Here is a 15664-nt window from a genome sequence, read left to right as displayed (position 1 = left end):
ACCTGCCCCGCCCGCCCCGTCTCTCTCCGGCCGCACCCGGCGGCGCTCTGCCTGGCCCGGCGCGGCTCTGTGGTGCGGCGCGGCAGTGAATTGTGTCCGTGCGGAACCGCGGGGCGGAGGGAACCGTGTTGGCTCCGCCCCCGCTGCCGCGGCGCAGCGGAACCCCCGGGGCGGGGCGCGGCGCGGGCAGGCGGCCGGGCTGGCGCGGCGCGAGGATGAGCACCAAGCAGGTCACGTGCAGGTGGGTGCGGGGCCGGGGCGGCGCTGGGCCCTGCGGCGAGGACGGGGGGGGCTGTAGCGCGGCCGGAGAGGGGAACGGGTCTGGGGAGGGGGCTGGGAGCGGCGAGAGACCCGGGGTTGCTGGGGGAGGAGGCGGGGGGCCCCATCGCTCCCTGCAGCTCCAGAAAGGGGGATGTGGGGAGGGGGTGCTGGGCTCTGCTCCCGAGTAACGACTGGTAGGACGAGCGGGACTGGCCTCGAGTTGCACCAGGGGAGAGTTAGACTGGATTCCAGGACCTGAAGGGGCTAGAAGAAAGTTGGGGAGGGACTGTTGGCAAACGCTTGGAGTGATAGGACATGGGGCAGTGGTTTATGAGACCTCCTCTAGGGTATTGTGTCCAGTTCTGGAATCCTCAACATAAGAAGGACACGGAACTGTTGTAGCGGGTCCAGAGGAGGCTACAAGGATGATCAGAGGGCTGGAGCACCTCCCGTACGAGGACAGGCTGAGAGAGTTGGAGTTGTTCAGCCTGGAGAAGAGAAGGCTCCGAGGAGTCCTTACAGTGACCTTCTAGTACCTGAGGAGGCTCCAAGAAAGCTGGGGAGGGACTGTTCCCAAAGGCTTGGAGTGACAGGACAAGGGGCAGTGGGTATAAACTGGAGAGGGGCAGATTTAAACTAGACATAAGGAATAATTTCTTCACCATGAGAGCGATGAGGCCCTGGAACAGGTTGCCCAGGGAAGCTGTGGCTGCCCCATCCCTGGAGGTGTTGAAGGCCAGGTTGGATGGGCCTTGGGCATCTGATCCTGTGGGAGGTGTCCCTGCCCATGGCAAGGGGTGGAACTGATGGGCTTTAAGGTCCCTTCCAACCCAAACCATTCCATGATTCTATATTAGGAAAAATTGCCTCGCTCAAAAAGTTCTCGGGCACTGGCAGAGGCTGCCCAGGGCAGTGGTGGAGTCCCCATCCCTGGAGGGATGTAAAAGGTGGGTAGAGGAGTGAGGTGCTCAGGGATATGGTTCAGTAGTAGACAGGTTTGGTTGGACTTGATCTTAAAGGTCTTCTCCAACCAAGCAATTCTATGATTCTGTGATCCCCGGTGGGCCCAGGCGCAAGGAGCCATCACAGGGGCCCAGGTGCAGCCTCCTCCTGGGGTTCTCTATCCTGAGGAAGGACCGTTTCGGCCAGGAAGCAGTTGTCTCTTTCCTTTGGGAAGCTGGACTGTCCCCCTCTACCAGACATCTGTCTCTGACTTAGAGCTGCTTCTCCCCAGGTACTACCTACAAGGAGTGTGTCGGGAGGGAAAAAAGTGCCTGTTCTCACATGACTTAGCGACCAGCAAATCCTCCACCATCTGCAAGTACTACCAGAAGGGACAGTGCGCCTATGGGACTCGCTGCAGGTAAAAGCCTGGCTCCTCTTGGAGCCGTCAGTTCTGAAGAATCAGGCACAGTAATCAAGTGCAGTCAGCTTTAAACTCCAGGGAATCAAACATCAAGAAAAGATCAGACTTCTTACATGACAAAAGGAATGAAATAACACATTACATGTGAGCTTTTTCTCTCCTGACCAAAACCAGCTTATGGATATAGTGTTATAGTTCTGCTCTGCCTTGGCTTCAGCAATTATTTTACTCTCTAGAAATTAAACTTTAGGTTTCAGGTGTGTTTTCATCTGGTTCTTTTTATAGTCAGCCCTATTAAATATAAAAAGTGATGCCTCGGATGTGCAGCTTCACATGGAGTAGCACTCAGCTGCAGTTTGCTTTCCGTGTGGCTGAGTTGGCTGGATGCAGGCAGTGTTCCACAGTGCTTTGCTCCAGTCTCCCTGTGTAGCGTCCTCCAGTTTCAAGGAGTTCCAGTTCTGTCTTGGAGCAAAAGGTTTTTCTTGCGCTCCCCTAGGTTTGGTCAGAAAGTTGGACATAAACACACTTTTTCCTGAGGGCTGCTGCATAAAACTCCTTGAGAAAAGCTCTAGTCAATACTGTGCTTTAGTTAACGCCCTTATGTTCCATCAGGGATGTGCCCCAGAGGCTCCTTGGTGGAAAGATCCTGTCGTGGATGAGAAGCCTGAGTTGGTACCTTCCCCTGGCGGGAACAGGGGATCTCACGGCATTGCTGTGGTTGCAGCAGCTTGATTGTATTGCTGCTCCTTTACATAGTTCATGGCACCAGATTTGGATGGGGAGACTGAACATCATCGATCTGTGCAGCTTCCGTTAGCTGCTCACCGTGGATAAGTAACATCTAATGGAGGTGACGGCCTTGGTGTTCATGGGGAGCACCTCAGACGTGACTGGATTGAAAAGATGGATGCTAAGCGTGTTTGTTGCTGCTTCGCCCTTTCCTCTGCAAAGGGATCTGAACAGGCTGGACCGCTGGGCTGAGACCAATGGGATGAGGTTTAACAAGGCCAAATGCCGGGTCCTGCACTTGGGGCACAACAACCCTGTGCAGCTACGGACTGGGAGAAGTCTGGCTGGAAACTGCCTGGAGGAGAAGGACCTGGGGGTGTTGGTTGACAGTGACTGACCATGAGCCAGTAGTGTGCCCAGGGGGCCAAGAAGGCCAATGGCATCTTGGCTTGGATCAGAAACGGTGTGACCAGCAGGTCCAGGGAGATTATTCTCCCTCTGTACTCGGCACTGGTGAGACCGCTCCTCGAGTACTGTGTTCAGTTCTGGGCCCCTCACCACAAGAAGGATGTTGAGGCTCTGGAGTGAGTCCAGAGAAGAACAACGAAGCTGGTGAGGGGGCTGGAGAACAGGCCTTATGAGGAACGGCTGAGGGAGCTGGGGTTGTTTAGCCTGGAGAAGAGGAGGCTGAGGGGAGACCTCATTGCCCTCTACAACTACCTGAAAGGAGGTTGTGGAGAGAAGGGAGCTGGGCTCTTCTCTCAAGTGACAGGGGACAGGACGAGAGGGAATGGCCTCAAGCTCCACCAGGGGTGGTTCAGGCTTGATATCAGGAAAAAAAATTTCCCAGAAAGGGTCATTGGGCACTGGCAGAGGCTGCCCAGGGAGGGGGTTGAGTCACCTTCCCTGGAGGTGTTTAAGGGACGGGTGGATGAGGTGCTGAGGGACATGGTTTAGTGTTTGAGAGGAATGGTTGGACTGAATGATCTCGTGGGTCCTTTCCAACCTGGTGATTCTATGATTCTGTGATTTGCTCCAGGTGTTTTGCAGAGTTTGGGGTACTCGATGCACAGAGCGGTTCAGACGGTGGCAGGTCTGTGGGCACAAAGGACCAAAGTACAGGACCAGGAACAGTTGTGGAGAGTATTGTTCCGATCCAGGCCAAGTGTGGCTATGGCTGTGCTGGACCAGCCTCTCTCTGCGCTGACTTCTTCTGCTCTGCAGCTGGAGGATATTTCTGTAGCTTTACTGTATTTTTCAAGTCCTTTCTTATGCCGCCTGCAAATACTGCAGCTTCTCTTGTGGTGTGGGAGTCTGAGTGTTGCTGCTTGCAGGGGGAAGCAGAGATCATGGAATGTCACTCCTGAGCAGTGTTTTGATGTTGCCTTTCTGAGAAATGCCAGCAAACCTGTTTGTGTGAGGGGATGATGAAAATCTAATTCAATGTGCACGTGAATCATGTTCTTACAGCTGTGCTGGCATCTCTGGAGAAGAAAATACAGGTTTGCTTTCAGGGACATTCATTTTTTGAGGCTGAGAAGCCTTTTAATGTGGCTTTGAAAGAGACCAAGCATTTTAGTCAACTTGTGAGTGCGGTTTTGTTTTGTTTCAGTGTTCCATGGGGCCGGTCCTGCCTCTGTGCCTGGTTTAGACTCTGTGACACTTGCTGTCTCTCTCCTTTGGCAGGTATGATCACACCAGACTCCCCTCCTCGGGGGCGGCAGCAGCCCCTGCGCCACCTCCCCTCTCGTCGGCCGCGCTGCCCAGCCCGCGTCGTCCCCCCGAGCTCGGCGCCCCGGCTCCCCGGAGCAAACCGCAGGAGGCTGGCAAGCGGGAGAAGAAGACACTGGTGCTCAGGGACAGAAGTGAGTGCGAGTGGGGCTGAGCTTCTCCTCCATCGTGCTCCGTAGCAGTTAGGTAGTTTGTCTGCTTTTATTACTCGAGTTCTGTGGCCTCGTGGATGCTTGTGCCCGTCAGCGCCTTTTAATGACCACATCTGGCTGACTGGCTTTTAGCCTGCAGTTCCCCGACAGGTGGGATTGATTTTAAGGGATTTTTATGGGTCCTCTTTTGTTTGACTTTGGGGTTTTCTTGGTTAAAATATCTCTGCCCCTGAGATCTTTTATTCTCAATGTGAAGGCATTTGAGAAACCTGGCTTCTCCGTGTGTGGTGTGTGCCCTGGGGAGGGTTGTGCCACCCTTAGGGACGCAGGCACGGAGGCATCTGAGCAGAGGAGCTCAGACTGATGCCTGCTCGCTGTTCCCCCTGTTCCCACTGTTCCACCAAACAGGCCAGTTGCCCACTTGTGAAATGAGAGGATCTTTTCATCTTATTTGTAAACAAAAACAGCTGAAGAAATCTTGAAAGCAAACTTTTTGCTAGGCAGTTAGTAAAAATTCTTGCGATTTGCAAGCAAAAGGAGCTCAGAGATGAGATTTCATTAAGAAAAAACCCATGTCTTTAGAAAAACACCCTGGTAATCGTTGGAAGGGAAGCATGTGGAGCTGCTCGTGTGGGGTTTATGTGGTGTCTCATATACCTTATAGCATGTTTCTGTTCCCTAAGATCTTTGTGGTTTGAGTGAAGAAAAGCAGACGCCTGGTGCCACAAGCGATGTGGTGTGTTGCAGTGACCAAAACGACAACCTGGAAATGAAGCCGCATTCCTATTTGGAAGCTATTTGCAGCGGCCTGGAAGATCCAGCAGCTGGCAGCTCCTGTGCCGACAGAGAGCAGCTGTGCCCCTATGCCGCAGCGGGCGCCTGCCACTTCGGAGAGCGCTGCCTCTACCTCCACGGAGACGTCTGTGAGATATGTGGCTTGCAAGTGCTTCACCCCTTCGACCAAGAGCAGAGGAAGGCTCATGAGATGGTAATGTTAACGTGAAATTGGTGGAAGGTTTGCTGTGCTTGGTGCGAGATTCGGGTCGTTTGCTCCAAAATCCAAAGATGTGCTTTGTAGAAGAGCCGGTTGCTCCAAAAGGCTTTTGTTTTACTGTTTAGCCAGCTATGAAATGATTCTACAAGTGGTCTGTTTGAGCATTTGGGGCTTAATTGGTAACGAAGGTGCAGATAGCCTTGCACAGCAACTTCTTTTTTCCCCATTTCATAGAATGATAGAATCATAGAATAGTTTGGGTTGGAAGGGGCCCATCCGGTCCCACCCCTGCCATGGGCAGGGACACCTCCCACTGGATCAGGGGTATCCAAGCCCCATCCAACCTGGCCTCGAACACCTTCAGGGATATGGGGCAGCCACCACTGCTCTGGGCAACCTGGGCCAGGGCCTCCCCGCCTTCATGCTGAAGAAATACTTCCTTATGTTTAGCCTTAATCTGTCCCTCTCCAGTTTATACCCCTCGTCCTATCACTCCAGGCCTTTGGAAACAGTCCCTCCCCAGCTTTCTTGTAGCCCCTTCAGGTTCTGGAAGGTCACTCTAAGGTCTCCTGGGAGCCTTCTCTTCTCCAGGCTGAACAACCCCAACTCTCTCAGCCTGTCCTCGTATGGGAGGTGCTCCAGCCCTCTGACCATCCTTGTAGCCTCTTCTGGACCCGTTCCAACAGCTCCATCTCCTTCTTATGTTGAGGATTCCAGAATTGGACACAATCCTCCAGATGAGGTCTCACAAGAGAGGAACAGAAGGGCAGAGTCCCCTCCCTCACCCTGCTGGTCATGCTGCTTTTGATGCAGCCCAGGACACCCTTGGCCTTCTGGGCTCTGAGCACACGTTGCCGGCTCATGTTGAGCTTCTCATTGACCAGCACCCGAAGTCCTTCTCCTCAGGGCAGCTCTCAACCACATCATCCCCCATTCTGGACTGGAACTGCGGATTGCCCCAACCCAGGTGTAGGACCTTGCACTTGGCTCTATTGAACCTCATGATGTTCTCACAGCCCCACTGCTCCACGCTGTCCAGTTCCCTCTGGATGACCTCCCGTCCTCCTAGTGTGGCAACTGCACCACTCATTTCATCCTTATCAGAAACTTCCCTGCAGCCTTTTCCCTGAACACCCTAAAACTGTATGAGAAGAACGTCTTTAGTAGCTCACACCACATCTCAGTGTGGAGGGACTGTGGCTGCCAGTGTAGGCTGAGTTCGCTGAGCAGGCTGCGAGTCACCTCCTCCCAGATGTTCAGGGCAGAGTCAAGTAAGGACAGACTGACCGGGAGCAGATGTTTTGGAGCTGCCTTGAAGAAGGGTGGCTGGAGGGACCAGATGAACAATCGGTTGGGTGAAGATGGGCCTGAGGGGTGACTGGCTGCCAGGTTTAGGTCAGGGCTGGTCAGGAACTGGAGTTCTTCATGGTGAGGAGGACAAAGGCCAGCAGCATGAGTGGTCGGTGTGCTGTGTTTTTCCTGTACCAGGTCCCTTTCACAGACCGTTGTGTTACACAGGGAACAGCCTGGACGGCCGTAACCACAATGTCTCTCTTGTCATAGATGTGCATGGCGACCTTTGAGCACGACATGGAGAAGGCCTTCGCCTTTCAGGCAAGCCAGGACAAAGTGTGCAGCATCTGCATGGAAGTGGTGTACGAGAAGCCATCAGCCTCTGAGAGGAGGTTTGGGATCCTTTCCAACTGCAATCACACGTACTGCTTGTCCTGCATCCGGCAGTGGAGATGTGCCAAGCAGTTCGAGAATCCCATCATAAAGTGAGTCGGTATTAACCGGGGTCTCTTCTCTGTGGGCTCTGTCAGTGCTTTGACTCGCTAGGGAGGTAAAACTGGTGAAAGGCAATTCTGTAGCCATAAATATTAGCGTAGCCATTAATGAGATCAGAGCTCAGAAAATCCTGGTCTAAGCACTTGCAAATTCCTGGGCGTTGGAGCATGGCTATGAGGAGCCTCTTTCAAGGCAGGCAGGACGCAGTCGGTATCCTTTGGTAACGGTTTCCTTGTGTGCTGCGCTCCACTGTGGGCAGAGCTTGGTAACTCAGTGTCACGTTCCCCTCTCGTTGCGTTGGCGGTGGGGCAGAGTGCACGCGTGGCCCTGGGAACCTCTGCCCCTCACAATACCTTGCGTGCAAAACCGGTAATTCTTTTTTTCTATGTATGTATGTGCCTAATTAGGGCAATTTTCTCTCAACTATAGCTTTCTCAAGCTGAACGTCCCACTAATCACACATTTATCTGTATTGGAGTAAAGGCCTTCATCTCCTAGCTCTATAAGAAATGTTTGCCAAATGCTCCCCTTCTCGAGTGAGTGAATTTAAAACATCCAATTCAGGCAATTTCCTTTTCTGAGAATCTCTTTCAGAACTCCCTGTTACAAGCATGCTCAGGAGTAGGTGGGAAATACTTTGTCTTCTGCCAAAACAGGCTTTTCAGCCCCACTTTGATTAGAAAGGTCATTAGCGTGGACTTTGGTTCATTAGGACGTAACCCGTAGCAGAGCTGAGTTCCTGCAGGACAGGAACAGAGCTGCTCTGCCTGCAGCAGGGACTGAGAGGGCTTTCTTCGACAAACACCACCCTGGAATCTGGTTTGAGTGTGGCTTAAATACTGGTATTCTTCAAAAGTGTTTTTTACGTTTCTCCTGGTCATGGCCGAGTTAACCTGAAAGAGGGGCCTGGCTTAGTTCTAAAAGCACTGCCTGCTGGGTCAGAGGTGCTTTACAGGACTTACTGAGAGGGCTGATAAAGTCTCTCTTAGGCTTGTTGAGGCACCTGACATTGGTATTTGGTTCTTGATCTCGGTTCCTCGTGTAGAAATCCATCTTGTAACGCCACCTGGGGAACAGCTCCTCACTGCTGGCACAAGTCAGGTCACATTTCAAAATGCAGAGACCTTCCCTTGTCTTTTTTCAACCAGTTTGACTTCCTGCTGCGTGGAAGCTGCACCGGTCACCTCATGGTTACTGTTTATTTCTTCTTATTGAGATTAGCAAATGCTGTTTCTTTCTGCATGTTGAGGAAATACCTGTTACTTTACTTCAAGTCTAGAAATGCAGACAAGGTACCACAAGCCCTGACTGCGCTGCGTTGGATTCTTTCGTTTGCAACTAGTAACAAGCATGTGTGTGTTACACGAATGCGCGAGGTGGTGTCTGGTGCTTCGTGGTGACAAAATATCTGCCTTGGGCAGGTGCCTCCTGCTTCCAGCAGGCTCACCGAGGACCCTCACTCTCTGAAAGTAATGATATTGCTGTTCTGTCTCCATCCATTCAGGTCTTGCCCAGAGTGCCGTGTGATATCCGAGTTTGTCATTCCCAGTGTGTACTGGGTAGAAGACCAGGAGAAGAAAAACGAGCTGATTGAAGCGTTTAAGCAGGGAGTGGGGTAAGTGCAGGAGCCACAAAAGCTGTTCACATTGTCCTTAAGACGGATACACTGAGGCCCAAGTGACTGGAGAGCCTGTGTGTTTAAACTAAATGCTGGGCTGCACTGAGAGGTGGGTTTGGCTCTTGAATAGAAGAGAATAGAAACAGGCTTGGCTGAAGAGCTCAACTCAGACCAAAATGTTGTCTGCTAAGTGAAGATTTTATGAATAGATCCCTTGGCAGTCCATTGAACTTGAGGATTTACTGATAAAGAGGGTGCAGCTAAGAGCAGGGGTTGTGCCAGCACAAACCATTCTGATTTATTTGCCAGCTTGGGATGAAACAGTCAGACCCCTTGTGTTATAGAGGCAAATTCATTCTTTTAATGCGCTGCCTGGCTGGGGGTTGCGTTGTTCAGGTTGTTTTATGGAATCATAGAAGAGTTTGGGTTGGAAGGGACCTCAAAGCCCATCCAGTTCCACCCCCTGTCGTGGGCAGGGCCATCTCCCACTGGATCAGGGGCTCCAAGCCCCATCCAACCTGGCCTCGCACACCTCCAGGGATGGGGCAGCTACAGCTTCCCTGGGCAACCTGGGCCAGTGTCTCACCACCCTCACAGTGAAGAAATTCTTCCTTATGTCAAGCCTAAATCTGCCCCTCTCCAGTTTATACCTGTTTCCCCTCATCCTGTCACCACAAGCCTTTATGACTAGTCCTCTCCAGCTTTCTTGTAGCCCCTTTCAGGTACTGGAAGGTATTGTTAGCGTTGTGCCTTTTTCTCATTCAGCTGCTATTGGATAGACTGTAGAAGTGACAGACGTCTTGGGAAGTTGTGCATATTAAGTTTACAAGTTCAATTGACAGGCTGAGAGAGTTGGGGTTGTTCAGCTGGAGAACAGAAGGCTCCAAGGAGACCTTAGACCAGCTTACAGTGCTGAAAGGGGCTTCAGGAAAGCTGGGGAGGGGCTCTTGATCAGGGAGTGCAGGGATAGGACGAGGGGGGACAGTTTTACACTGAAAGAGGGGAGGTTGAGATGAGATGTTAGGAAGAAATGTTTTGCTGTGAGGGTGGGGAGGCCCTGGCCCAGGTTGCCCAGAGCAGTGGTGGCTGCCCCATCCCTGGAGGGGTTCAAGGCCAGGCTGGATGGGGCTTGGAGCCCCTGATCCAGTGGGAGATGTCCCTGCCCATGGCAGGGGTGGGACTGGATGGGCTTTGAGGTCCCTTCCAACTCAAACCATTCCATGATTCTGTGAGCTGTGTAGTCACCTCTCCAGCTGTTTTCCATTGCGGAGCCCCCGGCACTGCTGTACCCTCTGCAAGGAACAGGGCTTGATGTGGACCTGAATTATGGTCACAGAGCTGCCAAAGGAGGTGATGGGAGGAGCTGGTTCTTATCAGTAGATGAAGTGACAGAATATTCAAGGAATGCTAGAAAAATACCAAAAGATTTGCTCACTGTGATGCAAATGCACATATAGGATCAATGATCGTTTTTCAACAGCCTTCACTTTCCCTGCCTTAAGCTATTTTAACTTCTTTTTAGTTACAGTGCTGTTCTATGCATCTTTTGTTCACTTTTAATCATCTTTCCTTCTCTTTGACTGCTGTCAGTCAGGGATCAGACCAAATCACGAGGTGTTAACAGGAGCAATTTCTTGCAGCACTGACTGAAGCTGAGTGAGCAGCCCTGGAGAGTGAACTGCAGCTCCGTCCTGTGAGCTGAAAGCGATTAACTTTCTCTCTCTTCTAACTAAATCAGGAAGAAACCCTGCAAGTACTTCGAACAAGGGAAAGGGACTTGCCCTTTCGGAGGGAGGTGTCTCTACCTTCATGCTTATCCAGATGGGACGCGAGCGGAACCTGAAAAACCACGGAAGCAGCTCAGCTCCGAGGGGACCGTGCGGGTAAGGGAATTTTCCCCTCAAGGGCCACAAAACCCTTGTGCTGAGTGAGACGAGCACTCACTTCAGGGGGTTTTGGACCATGGGTGGCCTGAGGGAGCTGGAGGAATCACCTCTCTGTTTCCCTTGGGGCCAAGGTTTGTTATGAGGGAAGGGAGAAGGTGCCTTTCATTGAATGGCAGAAACGTAGAACTGCTCAACTTGTGACTGTTCGTTAAGAAGTCTGATAAGGGTTTGGTGGGACTGTGATCTGAAAATCAGTCAGGTTTTCATAGAATAGTTTGGGTTGAAAGGAACCTCAAAGCCCATCCAGTTCCACCTCCTGCCATGGACAGGGACACCTCCCACTGGATCAGGGACTCCAAGCCCCATCCAACCTGGCCTGAACCCTTCCAGGGATGGGGCAGCCACCACTGCTCTGGGCAGCCTGGGCCAGGGCCTCCGCACCCTCACAGTGAAGAAATTCTTCCTAATGTCTAGCCTATCTCTGTCACTCTCCAGTTTATACCCAGTTTATATCCACTTTCCTTCTCTTCCAGTTCTTCAACTCTGTGCGCCTGTGGGACTTCATTGAGGACAGGGAAAGTCGGACTGTGGCCAGCACAGATGAGGAAGTGACGGACCTTGGAGAACTTTTCATGCACCTTTCTGGGGCCGATGAGGACTCTGCTGCTGCTCAGTGAGGAGCCCTGGAGGTGCCCTCCCTCGGCTGCAGCCATCCAGCTACTGGTTCAACAGTGCTTTTCCTTCCTCCAGCCCTCTAGAGTGTGTGCCCTGTGGTGACTTGTGCAGTCCTGGTGAAGTTTTCAGGTAGTTTTTGAGTGGCAACAAAAACACTAAAATATATCTTAAAAGTTAAATTTATTGCATGGAAAAAACCCTTAATCCAAAAGGGTTTTCTCCCTTTTCAGCCTAGCAGATGCGGCCTTGCGAGTTGAGTGGTAGCATAAATACAGCTTCTCTCTTACCACTTAAAAGCTTAAGCTGGTAAAAACTGTCACTGAAAAACAAAGCACCCAGAACCGATTTCTTTTTCACTAGATCAGCCAAATGTCTGTCTACAACAACCCACTGGGAATTGCAGCCAGTGTAGCTTTTTCTTCCTTAAACCAGGGCTGTAGGAGCTGATAGGCAGTAACCTCAGTCGTAGGTGGAGCTCAGCATCACCCTGCCCGTCCCATGGCAGCGAGGGGCACTGCCCGTCCCGGGGCAGGAAACGTCTCTGGGAGCCCCAGCTGTAAAGCAAAGGCCCCTGTGCCGCTCGCTGTGCGGGATCAGCACATGGAACACCTCAGGATGTGCTTAGGAACTGGATAAGGAGCAAGCAGCTCCTTCCAGCAGTCAGCGCCACAGTAAGAGTTGCATCTCTCTTCAATTTAACTCCTTCAAATATATTTAACTAGAAGGGAAACCATGATTCAGGTTAAATTAAGTAGCCAAAATCCAATGAAGTAACAATATTTTCCGATTTATTTCTTTTGGTGATCTTGGGTTTGTAACTGTACAACCTAGAGAGCCACTGCCTCCAGCTGCCCCTGTGCCTTTTCCCAGTCAAGAATAGCAACACTAAAGGCCCAGGAGGTGAGAGGGACTAAGGCACAGCTCTTCCGAGTTCACAAATATCACAGTCATTTAGGTTGGTAAAGACCTTTAAGATCAAGTCCAACCAGAAAATTGTAACTCAGCTTTATTTTTGTTAAAAATTTAATTCAGGTCTGTGATGTAAAAATTTGAGCAAAACCAATCCAGTGGTAAGATTTGACAGAAGTTAATGTTGCTGAGTCAGTGGTATTAACTTTGTGATTAAAGTAAAAATTCAGCCTGGACACATGTAGCAGCTGTAGGGCAGCACATGGCTCAAGCGCAGGCAGCACCAGCTCCAGCCCATGGTGTTAAAGAATCCCAAAATTCCATTCCAAGAATGGGATTTCAGCTCCTATTGTCTCCCTAGGGAACACCCCTAAACAGAATGTTGTTTAGAAATCATTTCTTAGCTTAAACCACATGCCTTTTCCCCTGTGGGGTTTGGCCAAGATCAAGCACTCACTTCTGCCCAAGCAAACAGCAGGTAACAAGGAGATGAAGCGCAAAGCAGGAGCAGCGCGGTTAAAGGCTCCATCAGCACAGGGATCAGCACAGTAGAATAAAAAACATAAAAATGCAATTGGAAACCTGGAGGCGGTCACAGCAGGTTCTACTTGAACTGCTCTTGCCTGTCCTGGTAACTTCATAACATCCGTCTCAGTTTTTCAAGTCCCCATGTCAGGCTGTCAGGCCAATGGTTACTGCATTAAATGATGACAGGGACTCTCAGACCTAAAATTTAATTTATTTTATTAAAATAAGATAATCAGAGGAACCTTGGCTTACAATAAATGCATTTTCTCAGGAGCAATAAAAACAAAATTAAAACCCAAATCAGCAAAAAACTGTCAGTTTCCTCTGGATAGTGCATCTCTTGGCCGACAGCTGCAGCTGGGATGAAGACTACGCTCGTTTTGGAGAAGTATACAGATAATGTTAATTAGCCTTTTCGCAGCCCGGAACGCCTGTCCTTCCGCACTGCCACCTCGCCGGGCTGCGAGGACCAAGTCCCTAGTACCAAAGTAAAGCTGCTGAAGTTATGCCGATGGGCTGGCGGCTTCCTCCTCCGAGCAGGACGGGTCACAACCTTCCGTTCTTTTGCAAGAGTTTTTTCTATGTGCAAAACTATTTTGTGTTGAATTAGCATTTTCACCTATTTCATTGGCTTGTGATGAAAGCTCTCGGGCAGAGGCTGATCCTCCAGGCAGTTTCTCCTCTTCCCACCTCAATACGGCGCGTGGCACCCGCAGAGCACCACAACACGTCTGTCCCCAAACAGTGAGGCTTTAAAAAACACCCAGTTATCAACTGATTCCAAGCAATCCAACGCTGCCCAAGACACGTCCATCGCTTCCGTGTAGGGGAAAAGTAAGGCTCAAGTGCATCTATTAAAAAAATAGTAATAGATCTCTTGATTTATAGTCTGTTAACTATCCCAGTAAAAGAAACTAGAAAAGGCCGTGTGGAGCTGCGTCCCGGCAGGATGGGAACTGCAGAAATCCTTAGCAGCTTGTTCTTCAAAACTGGGACGCAGATCATCCTGCTGGCACTGATCCTGTACACAGAGGCACGAAAAGCACAACTTCAGTTATGCCTGTTCCTTTCCCACCACTGGAGAGAACCAGGGAACGGGAGCAGGATCCTAGAAGGTGGGCAGCCTCGTGGATGTTAGAGTGCAGGCATTGATGTCCTCTGTGTGGGCGGCACGATGCAGAGAGGGTTCAGAAGCACTCCGGTTGATTTTGGGTAAAGAATGTTGCAACAATTCGATGGACGAGAGTATCTGAGGGAGACACGCACAGAATGAGTCAGAATGAGAAGGGGGCAGCTTATGCTCTAAGCCTTAAACCTTCATTGATTACAGCATGAAGGTCTTTAAGAGCAAGAGCAGACTGGAGGCTCTGAAACCAGCACTGCAGGAACAGGCTGTGCAGTTCCCTGCCCTTGAGCCTCAGGGGAGGGGAGGGTCCTTTCATTAGTGCACAGACCCCATCATCAATTAGTGAGCATCTACACAGTTCTCCAGAGACATGGGAAGAACTGCCCAACAGTCTCTTTAGAAAACAACACTGAGAAAGAACTTTAATTGAAACTAAGTTATACTTGACTAACAGCAAGAAGGTTGGTTTTTTTCCCCCCTAAATGTGCTTAATTCCAGCTGTTTTATACTTCTAAGAAAGTACCTTCATCATCCTCACAGTGACAGGAAAAGTATCCTTCATAAAAACACCAACAAAGGCTACAGGAATTTAAATCCCTGGATTTTGTTGGCTTGTGTGGAAGGAAAGTATCGGTCTCCCATTTCTCTAAAATCCACACTAAAATAAAATGTAAATACAAAGCCAGATTTGGGGTTTATTGTTAGGGGAGGTTCTGCATCTCCCTGAAGCGGGTCAGCTGCTGGAGCAAGAAGCCCTAGCATCAGCCCAACACTGCTCCCTGCAGGTACAGCACCTTGTACAGGATCTGTGTGTGACCAGAGTTATACAGTGCCCAAGGAAGCTGGGTTATGGAAGATGCTTATATGAATAAACACAAACCAGGAAACCCGCCACACCTATCAATCACAACTCTTAGCCGTGTTGAATGCTTTGTGTGCTAATGGCTATTTCTAAAATGCTTTGCAACTCGGGTGCAGAACACACACTTACTTGTGGAAAGAGAGGCCGTTCTTCCCTAACCTTCTTCAGGCAGTCCGCCACCAGCCTCTTCATTGCCTTGGGGCAGTTCTTGTACAGCTTGCTGAGGTCGGGAGAGGCGTAACCTCGGCCCACCATGAAAATTATCTGAAACAGAACAAGCACCAAGCTGATACAGTCATCTTTTAGGATTTTCATCAAAGTTCCAGTAACTTAAGAGTGGATTATTTAGTCCTGATAAGACCATTACCAGGTAAAATGGTGGTAGGTTGGGGGGAGGAGTCTCTAGAGTCTGTCCCCAAGCACACGCCACTCCCATTATTACATCTTCTTTTAACAAAAATAACAAAACCCACAAACCACTACTGAGGATCAGTGAATGGCAATCTGAGATGGAAGTTCAGGCCCCGAAGAGTGAGGGAGCTCTATGCTTGCTAAGGCAGGAGCAGCGTTGCTGCGAAGAGAAGAGCCGAGGCTTCTGTCCTTAGCATCTCCTGTGTAATTACTGGTTGACTGGCTAGGGTTACACCTTTGTCAAGACTAACTCACACCAGTGAACACCCAGCACAAAAGGCCTGGCAAGAGCCACTGTTTTTTCCACTTAGTAGAAAGCAGAGAATCTTGCTGATGTAAGGACAGTAACATCATGAGGCAAATTTCACAGAACCACAAATAGATAAACCAAGATTTTACTGAGGGAGCAAAAACTTTAACGTACAAACACAACAACAGGGCACTTCAACTGTATAATGTTTTCCCCTTGAGTAGCTGTCACTGTCCATATTTCAGTAAACATTCAATTATGCAGCTTTACTGCTGAAATAAATCCTGCTGTGAACAACTCTTTTTTTGCATTTGTCTCATGTTCTTTATGGGCAAGGAAGTGTTCTCTGCCCAGAAGCAAAAGGCAGCGCTGTGCTGA

General features: G+C 50.3%; 2 protein-coding genes across 7 annotated transcripts in view; one reads left to right on the top strand and one right to left on the bottom strand.

Annotated features, from left to right (window-relative positions):
* Positions 1 to 102: 102 nt before the first annotated feature.
* On the top strand, positions 103 to 12716 carry MKRN2 (makorin ring finger protein 2). Its single transcript, XM_069865692.1, has 8 exons — positions 103 to 241; positions 1496 to 1624; positions 4043 to 4221; positions 4923 to 5227; positions 6797 to 7011; positions 8526 to 8636; positions 10378 to 10522; positions 11059 to 12716. Exons 1-8 carry the CDS (start codon positions 216 to 218, stop codon positions 11200 to 11202), a joined length of 1254 nt encoding a protein of 417 aa, XP_069721793.1. The 5' UTR covers positions 103 to 215; the 3' UTR covers positions 11203 to 12716.
* Positions 12717 to 12836: 120 nt separating this feature from the next.
* RAF1 (Raf-1 proto-oncogene, serine/threonine kinase) overlaps positions 12837 to 15664 on the bottom strand; it is an 82641-nt gene continuing 79813 nt past the window's right edge. For all 6 annotated transcript variants that reach the window (XM_069865681.1, XM_069865683.1, XM_069865680.1 and 3 more), the window contains 2 exons: positions 14755 to 14889; positions 12837 to 13886 (listed from right to left, as the gene is read on the bottom strand). In XM_069865681.1, coding sequence (XP_069721782.1) covers positions 13746 to 13886; positions 14755 to 14889 — 276 coding nt within the window. In that variant the 3' untranslated portion in view covers positions 12837 to 13745. The remainder of the gene's footprint in view (positions 13887 to 14754; positions 14890 to 15664) is intronic.

This window comes from Phaenicophaeus curvirostris, chromosome 11, assembly GCF_032191515.1.
Source record: "Phaenicophaeus curvirostris isolate KB17595 chromosome 11, BPBGC_Pcur_1.0, whole genome shotgun sequence".
NCBI classification, from domain to species: domain Eukaryota; kingdom Metazoa; phylum Chordata; class Aves; order Cuculiformes; family Cuculidae; genus Phaenicophaeus; species Phaenicophaeus curvirostris.
This window is presented reverse-complemented; position numbering and strand designations above follow the sequence as displayed.